We start from the raw sequence: 18,142 nt of genomic DNA, 5'->3' as shown, positions 1-18,142 counted from the left end.
ATTCTCGAAGCCCCTATTAACCATCCGTTAGCATGTCGAGTAACTTAGCTAAGTTAATATCCGCCACACCAGCAGCTCCAATCGCATTTTCCCCATCAGCAGAAATTAGAGCCAAGCACCGCAGATATGACTCGTGCGCGGCAGTTATACTTGCCGTACGAAAGTAGCCTGGTGTTGACTCGTATGCTCATTGTCGCTCGAAAACAGTCGTGATATTCGTTAATCATAAGATAGTCGAATTAGGTTCCTCTTTAGTGGGGATGCTCGTTAATGGAATCATGTATGCCACGACAATAAATTTGACTCACAACTCACCGTTATTTGCTCTGGAGGAGGTGAGAAGTAGACTGACATGCTCTCTGTCCTGAAGCAGATGCTCACGCAGTTGGTAGACCAATCGAGCTTCGGAAGGCTGCCTCTGAAACAGACATAAACTCCTTCTCACTAGTGCCCGAAGCTGCAATAAGGCCGCTGTCACGAAGCACGTAGGCTGAAATCCTCTGAATGATACGAGCCAAGTTCCGGGGCAGGTACAAAAGTGTTGCTGCCAAGAGAAGACCTATCATGAGAATAAAGATGGACCAGAAAAATACTTTTTCGGAAGTTGTGTAGACGTTGATAGCGAAGGTAACCTCGAATTGGTATCGTTTGAGACGAACCCAGCTACCGAGCTGTTCTACCTGCGACACGCGTTTCACCATATTACGAATAAGTTGTAGAACAAACTGATCTCTTTCACAAGTGAAGCGGATTATAAGGGGAAAAACAAGAAAAAGCTGACTTATCCATCCTTACGGCTTCCTCCGTGACTCTTTGCGCTCTTTTAAAATAGAGAACTCCCTTTTCTGTATCATCCGAGAACGCCGGAGCCTATCCTCTTTTAGTAATATCACGTAGTCCGAAGCTTCCGGAAAGCTTCATTCTGTCTGAGCAGCGATCGTACCAGCACTAGTGTATAGATGCCGGTGTGACAGGCCCACTGAAAGGCTTGTTTGAACATTACATACCTCATGAGTGCCAGGGCTAGCAAGGTCCATTCTGACATGCTTGCTTGGAGAGGCTGACTCGGGGGCACTATCGTGATCGCTATCCAAGTTCACAACCGCCGAGCATTCCTGCGTGATGCAATGTAGAGACAGATCACACTTGTTAAATTGGATACAGCTCCTAATTCCGCCTCGGCGGCCTTTGACCGTTTTCTTGGATCCCATGCCGTAACAGCGATCTACCAAAAGTTTTCACTCCGGAGCATGGCATGATGCAAGGCTTACGGTCAAAATGAATTGTGGGGACGACCGCCACCCAGGCCGTAGATAGTCGCGCCGGCCGTAAATATTGATTAGTAACTTTTGGGTCGTGATTGGCTTCTCATTGGTAAATAGAAGAGGGAGATCGCGCACGAGGTGGCACCAGCTTTGAGTGTAGCACGTGGTATGCCGAGCAGTCCGGTTGGTACCTTACTGATGTCGATCTCGATGTTCGTCTTTCTCTCCAATGCCGATATACATGCCCCAAAACTTGCAATTTTTACAATGTTCGGTGTGTGCGGTAGTGACAAATATGATGTTTAACCGTAAGGTACTTCAAGGTTTTATAGTGAAAGAAACTGGCCGTCTCTGGCTGCCTGTAATCTCACACATATTTCCATCGTCTTTAGATATCTCAAGTACGCGTCATTGCCAATCACGAATGGGTTCGCTTCGTCGCAATTGTACGGCCCACACGGACGATGTCTCAATAGATCGAACTTCCACAACGAGCCATCCTGTGTCTGGTGCGGTGCAAGGAGGACATCTGCGCCGAGTTCCCTCGCCCTATTCGAGAATTTCTCAAACGACGTGATTTGCTCATCTTTAGCTTCGGCTTTGGATGGAACGCCTCCGCCTCCGTAGATGGCAGCCAGGTGGGAAGCCCCGAGGTCATATACTGGGAAAAAGAAGCTCATCGTTCCTGGAGTGTGGCCTGGCGTAGAGACGAAACTGATAGTCGTATTTCCAATGGTGAGGCTCTCGCCATCTTCGATTGTCAGATTCCCGGTCGGCGGAATTAGACCCTTGGGAGCAATTGTATCGTTGGCCATGCCATCCCAGGCCTTTTCTGATGCATAAATTGGGGTTCCAAAGTTGTCTTGGAGATATCTGGCGCCGCCGTAGTGGTCTGCATGCTCGTGTGTAATGATTACGGCAGCAATATCTGAGCCACTGTACCCAAAGTATTCAAGTCCCGGCAGGATGACTTTTTGAACCTCCTCTGGGTTATCCTGGGTATCAATAAGAAGTAAGCCGGCGCCGGTGTCAATCGCCCAACTCGAGACGTAGGCTGATCCAACGAAGAACAACGAGTCAAAAGGCCTTATAGGGGTCACGAACCCATCTGCTTGCGCGAGGTTACCCAACTCAGGATAGACCTGCGATCGAATGCAGCGATGCTCAAAGTGTGGATAAATATCAGGCCCTGCCACTCTCAATGCTTGGTGAAGATACAGCGAGACATTAGCGGGCTGCTCCTGGGGGAACTCAGTCACGTTAAACCATTCTGTGAAATTACTTGTTGCGCCATATCCTTGGAGGCTTGGCGAGACTATCGACAATAATGTAAGCCAAAGGGCCGTTGATGGTCTTCGCCAAGCGACAGTGGCCATTATTATTCAAGGAAGAATCATAGACGAGAGTTTGCGGAGCAGCTGTTGGGAAATGCACTCTAGTGCCTCATCGAAAGGCTCAAGGACTATATACTCGTTCTCAACCCCGCACTTAATTTCGCGAGTAAGTTGCATTCCAATTTTCGGAAAATGTAGCCGTTCAGTGGTGACTGTGCGATCCTGGACTAGAAGTAGGCAGGTCACTTTTTGCACGATCTCTGGAAAAGCCAATGTTGGGTCGACGTTATCCGAGCCCGAAAGAGTCGGAAAAGTGCCCTATTCGCCAGTACTTAGTCAGCCTACACCAGATTGTGGCCCCACCTCAGTCCGACGCGGGGAAATAGCTCGAGGGCTGGAGTTGCTGCAGATCCTACGGGGCAGGCAGCCTTGTCTTTGGGGTTGGTCTCGTATGGTATGGTAAATGCTACGGTAAACTACACCAGCTCAACGTGACAACTTCGGGACCAGGGAACTTAAGTAGCTATCAAATCTAGAAACGATACTGTAGGGTAGTGTTGTGACAGTTGAAGAAGCTGCAGCTGCTACTGTTTGCATTGGAAGGGGCGGCATGTGAGCATTGTGTACTGGAGTGGATGGAAAGTTAACCATTTTGCTGTAACCTTTAGTTTTCTTTCCGTCTATGAGCTCTGTTGTGTCAAGAAGCCATCCACGTCCGGCTTAAGTATAGGTAAGTATGGGGTTCGGCGCATAGTTGATACTTCACTTGAGGGAGTCTGACTAAATAGTCATGTAATAATCGCATGATGCGTAGATGCTCACTTTCCCTGTGGTCAAGCTAGCGAAGCACATAAGTAGAGTCCTAATGATGCTATAACAAACCTGATCCATAATGGGTCAACTGCCGCCGTCTTGGGCTAAGGGGGCCACGGAAGTTTTAGCAGGTGCGCAGGCAATATCTAGCAGACGGAAATATGATACGAGGGCGAGTCTAATAAACACATGGATCAATTACGTGTTGAACAAACATCTAGTAATCCCATCGCTTATTTGAATATCTACTACTATTCATTGCATCGAATGCAAAATAGTCGTCGTGTAAGGACGAATTGGCCAATTTGGTTTTTTTTTTTGCTGATACATTCCCGAAGTTGCCTGCACTAAATAAATACTTCGTGAGCTATTGTGGGTGGGTGGATGCACTAGCCTAACGCCACCTCAAGCCTCCAGCAACCTTACCGCTGGAAGCATTCTGCCATTCGTCATCAGGAATGTGATCGTCAACCAATACATCATTGTCTCGCAGCCTGCCCCTCACGAATTTCGCAGCAAGTGACTCATGAACGCGACTTGTCTTCTCCAGATCTTACTCACCGACGACTGGTATTACGGATCCCTTGACCTGCCACTTCTGACCAGAGTAAATCCCTCCTCAGGTATACATTTCGACAAACCCCAAGTAAGTCAATCATGGCTCGGCATCACCGCGGTGAGCAACTTGACGGCCGTGGGCTGCCAGCAAGTCAGCCATGGCATCTTACCCCCCTCCAAGCGCACCTCGTGGCTGGTACAGGGGAATTTGTGGGCACTTTCTTCTTCCTGTTCTTTGGGTACGCAGGTCATCTGATGGTGATTGACGAATCGACTGCTCCTCCAGCAACACCAGGAGCCGTACAGACCATTCTGGTAGCCTTGACATACGGGTTCTCGCTTCTCGTAACTGCTTGGGCCTTTTATAGGATCAGTGGTGGCTTGTTTAACCCTGCCGTGAGCTGCCCCTCGCTGGCGGGACGCAGTGTGATGGCTAATCATTATATCAGGTCACATTTGGCATGTGCCTGGCCGGTCAGCTGCCATGGGCGCGGGCGGCATTTCTCATCCCGACACAAGTCATCGCCTGTTTATGCGCGGGCGGTGTGGTGAAGGTCTTGTTTCCTGGAGACATCAGTGCTGTCAATACAGTTCTTGTACCAGGGGTCAATGTAGCCCAGGGGCTCTTCGCTGAAATGTTCTTCACCTCGTATCTGGTGTTCGTCATCCTCATGCTCGCTGCTGAAAAATCGAAGGACACTTTCCTCGCCCCCATTGGAATTGGGTTGGCTTTGTTCGTGGCCGAGATTCCTGGTAAGTTATATCACGATATTTCGTATGTCCTATGGAAATGGTAAAGTCAATCTTACACCACCACAGGCGTTTACTACACCGGCGGCTCTCTCAATCCCGCACGCAGCTTAGGATGTGCAGTGGCTGGAACCACCTTTCCTGGTTATCATTGGATCTATTGGCTGGGTCCAGCTATGGGTGGTGCGCTAGCTGCTGGCTACCACCGATTTGTGCATGTTTGTCACTATGAAGAAGCCAACCCTGGTCAGGACGATTCTGCGCCGGAGCTTTGATTCGAATGACACTGAGTAAGAAAGTTCGACTTGTTGGGCCCATAATCTCTTCTCCATTTCTATCTTCATGGGATAGCTCAGTCCAACATTACAAGCCTTTATTGATACTTACACACTCTATCAGCTACAAGCTTGGGACTACTGGGTAAGGCGGACATTCGATATCGTACGTATTTCCAGCCACTAGATTTGTACCCGTCACATTGTTGAACGCCAACCGGACTAGGGTATCGCCGTTCGTGCTATATTGAGGCCATCCACTGCCGTATGTCCGTAGTCCGTTGACGGAATCTTTAGCGAATGCGACCCAAGCACCGCGGATATAATTGGCTATTGAAGTTTCTTCAGGGGTATTGACTGCTACAGTCTGCGGAATCGTGTTGAAAATAGGTAAAATCTGTTGAACCGAGACCAGTCAGTTGACAATGCACCAAGAGTCTCAGAGCCACCAGCACAAACCTCTGAGCCATGCCAAGCACCACTAGTTGGGTTCTCCGTCAACCTCAGATTCGTCCAATCTCCGAACCAACGATATCTCCAGGTTGGCAGCCCATTCAACGCAAAGTATGCTGCTCTCTCTGCCGCGGCACAGCCGAAAGCGAGTTCTTGTTGCTGCCATATAATCTCCGGCAGGGGCGGCGCAAGGACTTTGGTCAGACCAGGCTCATAGTCATTGTGTCCAACAATGACCGGCTTATCTGCGGGCCTTCTCGTTTCATAATCATCAAAGACCACGCGCCCATCTACGGTTGGTCCGAAATATAACTGCCGCGAGATGGCAAGAAGATCTGTCGCAGAGACGTCCAGACGCATGCAGCTATCAGCAGCTTCCGAGTCACTAGAGCCGTCTGAACAATTGGCGAGTCTGGTAGCGTTAGCCCATAATTCTTGAGCTTGTTCTTTCGAGTTAGCATCGAGGCTCACAGCGCTCTCGAGTATGTAGCCCTGGACAACGGGATCTGACGCCCAACCGTAACTCTGGTAGCCAACTGACGAGCCCCCGGCCGACTGCCCAAACAGAATGATTCGATCCGGATCACCCCCAAAATTTGCGATATTGTCGCGGACCCATTCAATGGCTAGGCGCTGGTCCAGTAAACCGAGATTGTTTGACGGGAAAGACTCTGCACCGGGGAATCCGAAGATGTTAAGGCGGTAGCTTGGCATTGTGCGTCAGTGCGACTGCTCCGAGGCATGAACAGTAAAGCTCACTTCAGAGACACAACTATCACGTCGTCTTGTTCAGCCAGATACTTGCCGGTATAAAAAGGCACGGCAGAACTTCCACTAGTAAAGCCGCCGCCATGGATCCAAACCTAGGAGATGTTAGTGTCGCTATCACGTATGGCACGTTGCATAATCTCATATTACCATGACGGCCTTTTTGTCCCCACCAGTATCGCCCTTTGCCCAAACGTTGAGTGTGAGACAGTCCTCACTTATCGGTGGGATGCCAGTGAAGTATTCTTGTAGTAGTGCATAGCCAGCCGGTGTAAGCGGCAACGCTCTTCCTTCTAGTTTGCCCTTCTGCGTCGGCGCACCGGCAAACATGTCCACCTGCATGCAGATAAAGCCGAAATCTGTGCCGTTGATGACTTCCTTACCCTTGTACGGTGCCGGGGGCTGAAACCGCAGATTTGCCACTGGCGGAGCTGCATATGGGATGCCGAGGAACTCCAAGACTCTGGTCGTATTTGCTGCCAGGTGACCCTCAACTGGTCCACTGGACGTGGGCACAGATACGTCGGCGGCGAAGGTACCAGGGAGCCCAGAAAATCCACCAAGGTATACCACAAGAAGTTGAGTTAAACGTGGTACCATCATCACTGTAAACGTCGAGATTCAGTAATACTCAGTGATCCCAAGTGCTCGTTGAGGTAGTTGATGATGCAGTTCGAAACTGATCCACTGTGAGCAGCGGAGTCTTCAAGAGAATGGCTTCGGATTTATAGGCAGACAAATGGGACTGCCGACACATACTCAGGCGAAATCTCCCATTTGGGATACAGGATCGTAAGGCGCTCAACGAATCAGAGAGCACTGGGGCAATATACTCTGGCCGGGCCTAACTCATTTTTAGTATGGAGTTAACTCCTCTGACGAATAAAGGGACCTCATTAAGAGATATCTGTCATAAGTAGCTAGTTCCTAGATACAGTGTCCAAGCCAATTGGTGGGGTCCATCTGGGCAGCGTCGTCTGAATAAACTGTGGTCCGCGCGACATGGCTACCTATTCGGGAAGGTCTACCAAACGCACGCAACTATCTCATACTCCATTAACGGCCAAGACGAGGGGGCGCTGAAGTTATGCCCTCAACTGTGTATCTACACCGGTGCATCATTTCTTTGAGCTTGAGAAATGCAAAGACGTGGATGGGCCCGTGTCACTAATGATTACAGACTAGTGATCCTGTCATCGATGAGATAGTCCGCCCTGGACCAATGACTTGCTAAACATGGGTGTACATAGAGCGAGATCTCTTCCAAGTGTGATGCGACAGTCTGTTGCGCGAGTCTCCGTGCGACGAGGTTTCCACTTATTTCTGAACTCGTGGCGGTAGCCTATAGAACCTAACAGCGAGAAGCAAAGGGTACTTGGACCCATCGGCGCAACACACTGGAGCGTGGTGTGCGAATATATAATTATTTGATGTTATATATACTCTGGCATCCACTTATCACCACCTGATTAACAATTTTCCAAGCATCCAAGACAAACAGCTGTTCACCAGTTGCTGCACTCTCGCTTGTCACATTAATATTTTACCAGCGCCAATTATCCTACGGGAGACGCATGATCCACACAATGTACCCATGCCAATTCTCAAGTTCTTGAGCATGCGCTTAGTTTGAAGGCGTGAGCGTAGCTGTTGATGTGCCAACTTGATCAAGAATAGTAGGAAGTGGACCGTTCATTCTAATGCTAAAGTCGGCCGAAAGTTCAGTGCTAAAGAGGCCTGTTAGTCGAATTTTCAAGAGAAAATGAATGAAGTACTTGCCCCTCAGTTTCATGGTGGAGGCGTAAATGGAACCCGTTCTTATCCAGGATGTCGAAAGTGAAGTCGGGTTCGCTGCAGGCATATCCGTAGCCTGGTACATCATAAGCCGAGGCGGTGCAAGAGATGTCATCGGCCGATAGAATGAAAGATATCTTGTCGCCTGCTGGATCCTGTCCTCGGTAACTGAACCCTGAGATGGTGATAGTCTCATCTGCGGCAGCAATGGCCAAAGAGGCCGATAGAACGACTAGCGGAGAGATCTTCATCGTAGGCAACTAGTTTAGTGAGACTCAGGGAAACGATGCAGGATGGATACGTGTGATTCAGCAATGATTCAAAATCAATTGCTACAGAGACCGGCTACTTTATACAAGATTTTCCGATGCCGCCGGGTAATTACGTTGTGTAACGTTGCGAAGTTATACCACCAACAACGGTGACGGTGGCCGGTGGCCGGTGGCGGTGACCCACTTCCAAGCCCACAGTAGCACCGATAACTCGGACGTTTCTATATTTATCCAGTTGCACCGCACCGTCGGACCACCGCTTCATAAAGAAGAAATAAAAGACTTTTCTAGCATTCCGGAAGCCCCTTTGACTCTTTGAGGAAAACCTACCTCCGATGTAGCAGTCAGCCTACTACGGTCGGAGTACAACTTCAGGTCAACATCCTTGAAACGTTTCATGGCTGTGCACATATACCTGTCGTGCCCATCCACTTTTGGGCTCAGGTGCAATGGCGCAACCTCTGCGGCGGCTCGATGAATTCAGTTATGCTTAGCGGGCATATCACCGCTCAGTTCCAGGCACAGTTGAGCACTGCCAATGTTACGACGCGCTCGTAAGGAGCAGTGCAATTGGGTTTTAGACAGAATACTACGTCCAGTTCCGGGGTGAGGAAGCAAACTGCCGCGCTTCTCAGCCGTTGGCTTTCTCTTCACGCTGGCACCGCTGTAAGTCTCGCTCTCACCGAATGACGACCCCAAGGCTCAGCAATATGGTACTCTGATATCTTGATGAGGGTATATTGACGCGAATAATCTACCAACTCATGATGAGACCGGCGGTGGAGATACATACGAGTCATGGGTAAAGAGGCACATACCATCGCTCTCACGGATTGTAGCTCACTACGCTCAGATACTGTACATCGAAATACGTGGTTGTGGTCGGCCCGGAGCTTCCACTACTACCCAGCATCTGATAGTCAATGATGAGGTAAAACGCCGTGCCGACCATCTTAGCGCCGTACTGCGTCGTGACGAGGTTCCCATTCATGTAGAACTTTGCTTGGACTGTCGACCCATCATCTCCGGCTCTGAGCTCGACGAGGATCGTGTGCCAAGCGGTAGTCGGAGTTGGATAGGTGACATCCAGGGCGGCTACTTCGGAGCTCGTGTTGAAAGTGTTGAACGAGATCTTGCCAGTGCCCTTCCATTCCGCCAGGTCAATCTCCGGTGGCCAACCCTCCACGGCTGTCAGCCAGAAGGCTGGCCAGCAACCCTCGGCTACCGGTGCAACAAAATTGGCCTGGAAATCCAGACCCCCACCAGCCTCGACCGTGAAATGCTGCTTTGCGTATACCGTTCCCGAGTCATACTGCAGACTGCTGTCACCTGATTGGGGGCCGGTGTAATTGGATTGAAGTTGCAGGTAGGCGTCATGGATGATGGTGGCCTGGGAGGCCTTCATCAGGGCGGCGCCATTGTGTGTGTCACCCCAGGGATAGTTGTAAGAGAAGTAAGACTCAAAGGTTGATTGAGAGCTAAAACACGTGTCGGGTATAAGAGTAGTGGCCCGCTTCTTGAGTTCGCGTTCACGCATCGAGGCCGATGGCATAGCTGCAGCAATCGCCGCGAAAAGCACGAACAGTCGAGCAGCCATGATGCTGCTTGGGTGACTTGATTAACAGTATGTTGTTCCTGTTACAGACTCAAACGATAGGCATGCCAATCAGGACGGTGCACGTCGCGATGCAAGACTCCGCATCGACAGTACATAGTATGGAGGTGCCTCCTCGGTACCGTGGTGCCTATCTCCTCTTTATATTATAAACGACCTCCAAAGATTCATCGTAGCAAGATCATCAGTGCAAGCTCATGGGCGATGAGTTCCGTATTAATGGTTTTCTCCAGTTCGTGGAGAAATAGTTGTTTCACGCTATACCTCCGCTGGGACAATATGACAGGGGACCATGCCGGGCCAAATCCACTTGCAGCACAGTGTGGGGGAGCCGCCCCGGCCGTTGTGTTGTCGTCAGTCGATCGACAGTTACATTCACTCGTATCGCCAGTCCTCTTTCGATTTTTGAACTGACCATTAAAAGGGGTAAATGGGTTGACGAAGTGAATGTACGCAACATCTTTGGTTCAGTACTGGCAATGAGAAATCGTACCAGACTTAGTATGGCTCTAGCAACCTAGGTACGTATGACAGTCACTTAGAAACGTGTCTCCATTGTCTGCATGGTGTAGCGCTCTATACATTCGGAAAAAGGATTCAACTCCTTGACCTGGTTGTGATTTGAACCAAAAGTCAGCCCCTTATGCATGGATACAGGCAGAGTCGAATGCTATTAATGAACACTACAATTATGCTCCCACTGTTGCCAACGTCATTTCGCTCTCTATGCATGGATGCCGGTAGTGCGCAGGGGACCTAGGATACGTACGTCAATGCGCTGCAACCTCACGCTGAGGATCGGCGCATCTCCCGAGGTCCACTACTATTGCCGCAGAGACGCATGTGCACCTGCAAACAGAAGCAGTGTCTGTGAAGAGCCGAGCGTGGAGCTTCAGCACGGGTAGGTATCCAGATTAGTGACTGCGACCGGATGAGCACACTGATCAGAGAAGGTGCCTTGGTCCTCCGATGAGCTGATGGTCTTTGGCATCTCAGGTTTATGAGCCTGACGTATCATCAGTAGCCAATTGAGTCTTGTTCAGGAATTTGTATCTAGCTCTATGAGGTGCAATTCAAAAAAGAGCGTATAGCCGCATCTGAATGTCTACTATGGGCTTTGCACGGGCTATCGGCGAATAAATCTGCAGGGTGCAACACGTCTAGTAGCTAATTCTGTGCTAAATCGCAGTCCGCTGCCGCCGCGTTGGAATCGCTAATGTATTATGCGGCGGCTATCGCTAATAATATAGTTCTCAGCTATGCACCGGTCATTCTTGTCTGGACTTCTACGACGAAGCAGTCCGCACATTCGGTGCTTCTACAGTGTCCCGGAGTCGAATATGTGACGTTTATCCTCCGGTGCAACTTATCACGGCTCTAGCTAGATCATTCTATATGCAGTCGTCGGCCTGATCTAGCTCAGCGGTGATTTTTGTGAGCAACATGCTCGTACCATTGGCACTGGACCAAGTCTCCTCTGTTGGCCATTCACGTACCTTGGAACGCAAGGCCAACTGTAACAACACAGGGCAACGGTATTGGGAAACAGTGTATGTAATCATGTCTACCCTCATTCTTTGTTACACGAGTGTTTCCGTGCTACGATATTCTGACGACAACGGCAGATCTCACTGTGAGATGATAAACTCGGTTTCCGATCAGGGACTGTACAGACTCCTGACACGCCTTTTCTATATCCTGGTGAGTTTTTGTCAAAAACTGGCTATCTACCACCTCAAAAGCGCCACGGTCCCAGTCCCAATACCAAGCCCCTTGGTCGGGCTCGATTTCCCAGTGCGAGTGTAACTGTCTGTGCTCGCTGGTGGTACGAAAGTCGGGCATTGGCCCGCGAATGATATATAAGGTGCTGAGACAGGAACCAAAGAAGTTGCAGGCGAGGGCGATCGCATTCTCCTCGGCAAGAAACGATTCTGGTACTGCAATGTACCGGAGTCTCTGGTCCACATCGACCATCTTTTCGTACCGTCCCGGCTTGTAGATGCGGTCATAAGCCTCGGTCGAAAACTCGTCCCAACGATCATGGTCGACATACAAGACGTCGAGCTTGGGGTTTGCTGGCTGCGCAAGCCAAGGCGGGCTTCCTTCTTGATGGCGGCGCACTTGCATGCCTTGTTCTCGAGCCCAAGCCAGGGTGACCTGGCAGGCCTCGTGATTGACATGGACCAAGCACGTTTTGATTTCGACGGCATCGAGTAGGTCGTGGTAGAAGTCGAATCGCAACTGGGGCTCAGGATCCTGGGGGTCGTAGTCGCGGTCTGATTCCGTCAGCTGCCGAGGCCGCCAGCAGCCCCCTTTATAAGCATAGAGTGTTGGGCGTCTCTCAGGCAGAGAGTCACGCCATATCTTCTGGCGAAGCTCAGGAGGAAGCCCCGGGAAAACGGCGAACACAGTCGAGGTCATGGCGCGTAGGGATAGTCGCGTGGCTACGAAATAGGCTTTTTGCAAGCAACTTGACCGTCCGCGGGTTTTCGCCAATTGATGATGGTCTCACACTGGCATTATGCAATCATTGGGAGAATTCGCTTGGATGAGATTCACGGTTGGATATATTTTGACCGCGAGGGGAAATTAGGCAGACAAGTCCTACAGCCTCTGCGGCCCAGCCTGGCCGCCTGGGGCACGGTGTGCTGTGAATGGTTTGCTACCCAAAGGGGTATAAATCCTGACAAAGTTGCCTGGCATTTAGAGGAACGAATGCAGCAAGGTACCTAGATACCTCGGTATGTAGTGATAGCTGTAGACTCACTTCACATCTACAATTCCTGATCTCTACCTGTAGATAATAGTCCAATCAATATCCGCCCCCTGCCCGATTCGCCCTTTGCGAGCGGTGTGGGGCAGAATATTGGTATAGAGGGACAGGGCCTACGCTTGAAGGGTTCACAGTGGGATATACAACACACCAGAGGCATACTTTGTTGACGATTTATCAAGCCTTGCAAACGGTACAAGTGAAGGCGGAGAGGCGGAGAGGCGGACAAGGAAGTCTGTACCTAAAAGTATCTATGCGTAAGGCATGGCCTGAATGAGAGGGACCAAGCTCTGCCATCCCGAGACCCGTAGGATATAGTCCATGTCCTACTGTCCATCATAATCAAGCATGAACGCAGTTGCCCCTACCAGTGAAGCTTGACCAAGTCATACTGCTATTCACGGTACTGTCAACTCCCCCGGTCGAGGGCTGGACGTTATCTGCCAAGGGGGCCCGGCGCGGACCATTAGAAGCATCAACCTGTACCCGTGGTCGTCATCTCTTCGTGCTGATGAAGCTACTTGGCCGTTTGGTCAGCTGGCCGAGAGTGTGATATCAGCGGCAGTTTCCAACTGCATATCGGAACGGCGTAGATGTGTGTGATAAGTTGTTATGATCGGCAAGGCTTTCATCCCGCAGCAGAAGCGGCAGCAGGAGATGCACTATCGCCGGCGGTGTTGGCGGTGGTTACTGCTCCGGCGTTGCCTCCACCTCCACCTCCTCGCCGACCTCGACCTCGACCACCTCTCTTTGGTTTGTCAGAGGCGGCTTGCGCATCATTGGAGCTCTTCTCGGTAGCCGCGGGCTGTGCTGGGGCGGGCGTAGCGGGCTTCTTCTCCTTCCGCTCCAGGACCTGAACAGTACCCTGTGCGACTGATATGGGACTAGAGGCGATGGCCTTTCGTAGGGCCTCGGCGTCATCAAAGTCGACATAGGCGAATCCCTTACGCTTGTCAATCTCGACAAAAGTGACATTCCCAAACACCTCCATGGCCTGTTTGAGTAGGGTCTCGGTGACGCCTTGGGACGGGTTGGCGTGTTTGACAAAGGCACGCATGGCGCCCGGAGAGATCTGGGCAGCCGCCTTCTTCTGTTGCGCCGGGGTGGTCTGTTTCGCGGCCGAGGCCTTGCCGGCCGCCTTGGGGCCCGTGGGAGGTGTAGGAGGAGCAGCGGGCACCGGTGTGGGCGTGGCTCCGGGAGTCGGTGGCGTAGCAGTGTTGTTGGACGCTGATTCTTCCTTCTTACTTTGATCCTTTTTCAGCAAGACAATAGGGCCCTTGGTCGGGTTGGCGGGAGCCTCGGGCCCTTTTCCCTTGCCGGTCTCTGCTGCCGCCGCCTTGCCCTTCCCTCTTGATCTCTTGGATCCCTCTGGGGCTTGCACCTTTGGGCCCGTCGGGACGGTTTTCGTGGCTTCGGGCTCCTTCACCTCGGGGGGTTCCTTGACGGTCGCCGGGCCGGCTTCAGTCTGCGATGCAGCCTCGGCCTTGGCAGCGTTCTGACGAGCCCTCCGGTGGGCACTGCCCGGTGACAGACCCAGATCGCGCTGCAGGATCTTGGCTGCCTGGGCGATGTTGGCACGCCTGCTCTTGGGCGTGGCCTCGTCGGCAGTCTTGCTCGAGGCGGCGGACTTGGCGGCTTCGGCGGCCTCCTGGGCTGCGGCGGCCTTCTTGGTGAGAAGCTTGACAGGTTCCTTGGCCTTCTGGCTCTCCTTGTCGGCCTTGTCGGCCTTGGTCTCCTTGCCCTTCTTCTTGGAATCGTCGCCCTTGCTGGCCTTACCACCCTGGGAGTCCTGGCGGGCGTGCTTCGCGCTCTTGGCGGCGGCAGCCTCCTTTGCCTTCTTGGCCTTCTGCTCCTTGATGTATTCGGTAAGAGGCGTGGAGGTAACCTTGGTGCTCTCCTTGGGCTCGTCCGCCCCCGGCACGGCCGGTTCGCCGTTCTCGTCGGGCTTGTTCTGGGCGGGCGGCTGCGTCAGGGCCACAAGGAACGCTTGAAACTCGGGATCCTGGTCGATGGTACCCTGTCTAGGGTCGGTTCGACGCTTGGTCGGAGGGACCTTGGTGTCTGACTTCTCGATGTAGACCGGGAGGGAGACGCCGTTCGATAGCTGCTTGTTGTCGGGCCAGTTTGCCTTCTGGACGATTTCCGACAGCAGAGCAACGTCATCGTCTCGGACGACACGCAGGTAGTGGGCAGCAGGCTGAGGGGGCTTGAAGGGGCTGCAGATGGATCAGTCAGTCAGTCAGTCAGTCAGTCAGTTTCTGCCTTTGGCCGAAGTGCGTCTGGTGAGGGTTGGCGAGCTGCGTGGGCAACGTACTCCTTTGAGATCTTGCCTCGGGCAAAGGAAGCCCAGTCTACCTTGCCGCTTCCGACCTTCCATTCGTCGCCGAGGACGGCCCAGACTTGGTCCTCGGTGAAGTCGGGCGGCAGCCTTCGGATCTTGAGCTTGGTGCCGGGGGCGGGAGTCTTTGGCTTCTTGCCGGTCTCGTTCCCGGTGGAGTTTCCCTGCGCAACACCGTTGGCCTTGCGGGACTGGTTCGCCGCCGATGCCATGACGGCGCGGTGGTGAAGTGGTGGCGGTCGCGGTCGCGGTGGTGAGTGTGGGCGTGGCGGAAGGGGTGAGCTTCGTACCCTTGAAGGCAGAGGTTTGTTGCGGGACGAGGGTCAGACGCTGTCGAGGATGACGGAGGGTGGGTTTGGTGGGCAGGTAGGTAGTAGTTCGAAAGAGTGCGAAGCTAACTCTGTGGGCGCGAGAGCAGGAACTTCCAACGTTGTGGAATGGACGGGTTCATCTGGACAGTAGAGCGCATGGCTGGCAGCCGGAAGGTGGCTCTCGAGTCGGACGGTGGCAGCGCGACAGGCTGGCGATCTATCTATCTATCGGATCCGTGGTGGGCAGAGAGGGAGAACGGATTGATCGGCCTCTCGGTTGCAACCAAAGGGCGGCCGCGAGAAACAGAGGGGCGTGGAGCAGACTACTGGTGCGAAGACGTAGAACGTAGACGTAGACGTCGACGGAGACTTGTCGTAGGCCGGCGAACGCTCTCTCTTTTGCCGCGACGTGTCGCCCGGCTGTCGTCGAACAAAAGTCGGCCGTGGATCCCTTGGGCACGACGTGGGGTTCTTGGGTCTCGGTGTTGGCAATGGCATTGGCGCTGGCATTGGCGTTGCTCGTAATCTATCTATCTCTAGTGCGCGGTACCGATTGTGACCCGGTATGCTAATAGCGAGGACTGGTTACCGACTAGTTTCTCGGTGGGTTTCAATGTGTTCAAGCTCAAGGTCAACTTATACTGCAATTGGTCGAGCTTTGAAGTAGACATATGGCCTGAGTGGGTCCTTTCCAGACGTCCTATTTGCAACGCTGGTAATCCTCTATTCGTTGCGTCTGAACATGATGGCCAGGAACCGTGGGACGAGATGCGTAGTTACAGAGACGAGAGAGGCCACTTACTCTCGCTTTGGTTCATACCCCAGCCCGTTTACCCCATACGGCGGCCAAGTCCTGCCGCCTCCCCCCGGTTGTGACCTATCGATACGCACAGAGCGGCTATAGCTTATCGCAACAACACCGATAAGACGGCAGCGCCCCGTTAAGCACAAGCCCAGCACGAGGCTCCGTGGCCCGCCAGCTGCAGCTCCATCCCCGCCCCCATCATCCGCCATAGTCATCTGGGAGTACATACCTAAAGGTTATCGTTATTACCAACCGCAACCCACGTGGATCACCACCACCACCACCAAACCGCCTCATCTTCCACCCTCCCCGGCCGCGGCTCCGACCCAACCCGCCCTCTCGAACAACGCCCTCCCGTCGCCTGGAGCGCCTCCCCACGTCCGTCCCATCGTCCCTTGTGCGCCTGTGCTCGCGCCCTCGCCCTCGCCCTCGCCCACGCCCAACATGCCGAGCTCCAAGGTTCCCAAGCCCGGCCCGGCCAAGCTGATGCCCGGCGCCGGCCTCGACGAGTGGCTCGAGGAGGCCAAGCAGTGCCACTACCTGCCCGAGCCCGTCATGAAGGAGCTGTGCGAGAAGGTCAAGGAGGTCCTCATGGAGGGTACGTCTACGTTGCACGCCCCCGTCTCACCCCTATCCTTCTTGGGGTGGCATGCCGTGATGACCATGTGAACCCGCGCTCGCATCGGACTGGCGTTGACATTGGTGACCACAGAGAGCAACATCCAGCCCGTCGTCACCCCCGTCACCATCTGCGGCGACATCCACGGCCAGTTCTATGACCTGCTCGAGCTGTTTCGCGTCGCCGGCGGCATGCCGGGCGAGACGGCCGTCGAGCCTCCCACCAGCGCCAAGCCCGTCATCAGCGCCGATATGATCGAGCCCCCGACCGAGATCACCAACCCCAAGCTGCGCAAGAAGATCAAGACCCGCCGGGACAGCAAGGGCGAGACCGAGGTCACCGAGGAGGATGACGACGCCGCCACCGACGAACCCTCGACTTCGCGGACCGCCTCGCAGGAGGTTGTCCCGGGCGTCCAGAACGCCAAGATGCGATTTGTCTTCCTTGGTGACTTTGTCGACCGCGGATACTTCAGCTTGGAGACATTCACCCTCCTGATGTGCTTGAAGGCCAAGTGAGTCTCTTACCTAACTCCCCTAAGCAGCCGTACCGTCAGGGTACTAATCACCTCCTAAAAGATACCCCGACCAGATCATTCTCGTCCGCGGCAACCACGAGTCACGCCAGATCACCCAGGTCTATGGCTTCTACGAGGAGTGCCAGCAAAAGTACGGCAACGCCTCCGTCTGGAAAGCCTGCTGCCAGGTCTTCGACTTCTTGGTGCTGGCCGCCATCGTCGATGGCGAGGTTCTCTGCGTCCACGGCGGCCTCAGCCCCGAGATCCGCACCATTGATCAGATCCGCGTCGTCGCACGAGCCCAAGAGATCCCCCACGAGGGAGCCTTCTGCGATCTCGTCTGGAGTGACCCCGAAGACATCGATACCTGGGCCATCAGTCCCCGTGGTGCCGGCTGGCTCTTTGGAGACAAGGTCGCCACCGAGTTCAACCACGTCAACGGCCTGAAGCTCATTGCGCGTGCTCACCAGCTTGTCAATGAAGGCTACAAGGTACGCACATCAACGCTCTTTCGCCAACTATTCCGCCTGTAGATGAACCCCCCCACCCATGACTAACTTGAAACTAGTTCCATTTCCCCCAAAACTCTGTCGTGACGGTCTGGTCTGCCCCCAACTACTGCTACCGGTGTGGCAACGTCGCCTCCATCATGACGGTCGACAAGAACCTGGACCCCAAGTTCTCCATTTTCTCTGCAGTCCCCGACGACATGCGCCACGTGCCAGCCGGCCGACGTGGGCCCTCGGATTATTTCCTCTAGATGATGCCCACTTCTTCCCGACCCTTTGGTCGAGATTTGTATATTGCACGGCATTTCGAGCATGAGATGATACCACATTGGCGTTTAAGGCAATCTTTTTGGGGTTTTCTTGTTTATTAGTC

The 18,142-nt window shown here is 53.1% G+C and overlaps 8 protein-coding genes across 8 annotated transcripts; 2 read left to right on the top strand and 6 right to left on the bottom strand.

Moving 5' to 3' along the window:
• Positions 1–1,591: 1,591 nt before the first annotated feature.
• On the bottom strand, positions 1,592–2,641 carry JN550_006956 (uncharacterized protein; the record flags this gene model as incomplete). The annotated part of the gene is made up of 1 exon (XM_049318752.1): positions 1,592–2,641. One exon carries the CDS (start codon positions 2,639–2,641, stop codon positions 1,592–1,594), a length of 1,050 nt encoding a protein of 349 aa, XP_049171191.1.
• A 1,428-nt stretch (positions 2,642–4,069) lies between these two features.
• Positions 4,070–4,995, top strand: JN550_006955 (uncharacterized protein; the record flags this gene model as incomplete). The annotated part of the gene is made up of 3 exons (XM_049318751.1): positions 4,070–4,366; positions 4,420–4,723; positions 4,790–4,995. 3 exons carry the CDS (start codon positions 4,070–4,072, stop codon positions 4,993–4,995), a joined length of 807 nt encoding a protein of 268 aa, XP_049171190.1.
• Positions 4,996–5,119: 124 nt separating this feature from the next.
• On the bottom strand, positions 5,120–6,816 carry JN550_006954 (uncharacterized protein; the record flags this gene model as incomplete). The annotated part of the gene is made up of 4 exons (XM_049318749.1): positions 5,120–5,392; positions 5,455–6,154; positions 6,208–6,311; positions 6,367–6,816. The coding sequence occupies 4 exons, from the start codon at positions 6,814–6,816 to the stop codon at positions 5,120–5,122; spliced, it is 1,527 nt and encodes a 508-aa protein (XP_049171189.1).
• Positions 6,817–7,840: 1,024 nt separating this feature from the next.
• Positions 7,841–8,261, bottom strand: JN550_006953 (uncharacterized protein; the record flags this gene model as incomplete). The annotated part of the gene is made up of 2 exons (XM_049318748.1): positions 7,841–7,943; positions 8,029–8,261. 2 exons carry the CDS (start codon positions 8,259–8,261, stop codon positions 7,841–7,843), a joined length of 336 nt encoding a protein of 111 aa, XP_049171188.1.
• An 847-nt stretch (positions 8,262–9,108) lies between these two features.
• On the bottom strand, positions 9,109–9,879 carry JN550_006952 (uncharacterized protein; the record flags this gene model as incomplete). The annotated part of the gene is made up of 1 exon (XM_049318747.1): positions 9,109–9,879. One exon carries the CDS (start codon positions 9,877–9,879, stop codon positions 9,109–9,111), a length of 771 nt encoding a protein of 256 aa, XP_049171187.1.
• A 1,617-nt stretch (positions 9,880–11,496) lies between these two features.
• Positions 11,497–12,318, bottom strand: JN550_006951 (uncharacterized protein; the record flags this gene model as incomplete). The annotated part of the gene is made up of 1 exon (XM_049318746.1): positions 11,497–12,318. One exon carries the CDS (start codon positions 12,316–12,318, stop codon positions 11,497–11,499), a length of 822 nt encoding a protein of 273 aa, XP_049171186.1.
• A 980-nt stretch (positions 12,319–13,298) lies between these two features.
• On the bottom strand, positions 13,299–15,220 carry JN550_006950 (uncharacterized protein; the record flags this gene model as incomplete). The annotated part of the gene is made up of 2 exons (XM_049318745.1): positions 13,299–14,886; positions 14,985–15,220. 2 exons carry the CDS (start codon positions 15,218–15,220, stop codon positions 13,299–13,301), a joined length of 1,824 nt encoding a protein of 607 aa, XP_049171185.1.
• A 1,348-nt stretch (positions 15,221–16,568) lies between these two features.
• On the top strand, positions 16,569–18,020 carry JN550_006949 (uncharacterized protein; the record flags this gene model as incomplete). Its single annotated transcript, XM_049318744.1, has 4 exons — positions 16,569–16,722; positions 16,837–17,257; positions 17,322–17,751; positions 17,829–18,020. 4 exons carry the CDS (start codon positions 16,569–16,571, stop codon positions 18,018–18,020), a joined length of 1,197 nt encoding a protein of 398 aa, XP_049171184.1.
• Between the last annotated feature and the right edge of the window lie 122 nt (positions 18,021–18,142).

Source organism: Neoarthrinium moseri, assembly GCF_022829205.1.
Source record: "Neoarthrinium moseri strain CBS 164.80 chromosome Unknown scaffold25_Wmoseri_CBS_16480, whole genome shotgun sequence".
In the NCBI taxonomy this organism is placed as follows: Eukaryota; Fungi; Ascomycota; class Sordariomycetes; order Amphisphaeriales; family Apiosporaceae; genus Neoarthrinium; species Neoarthrinium moseri.
This window is presented reverse-complemented; position numbering and strand designations above follow the sequence as displayed.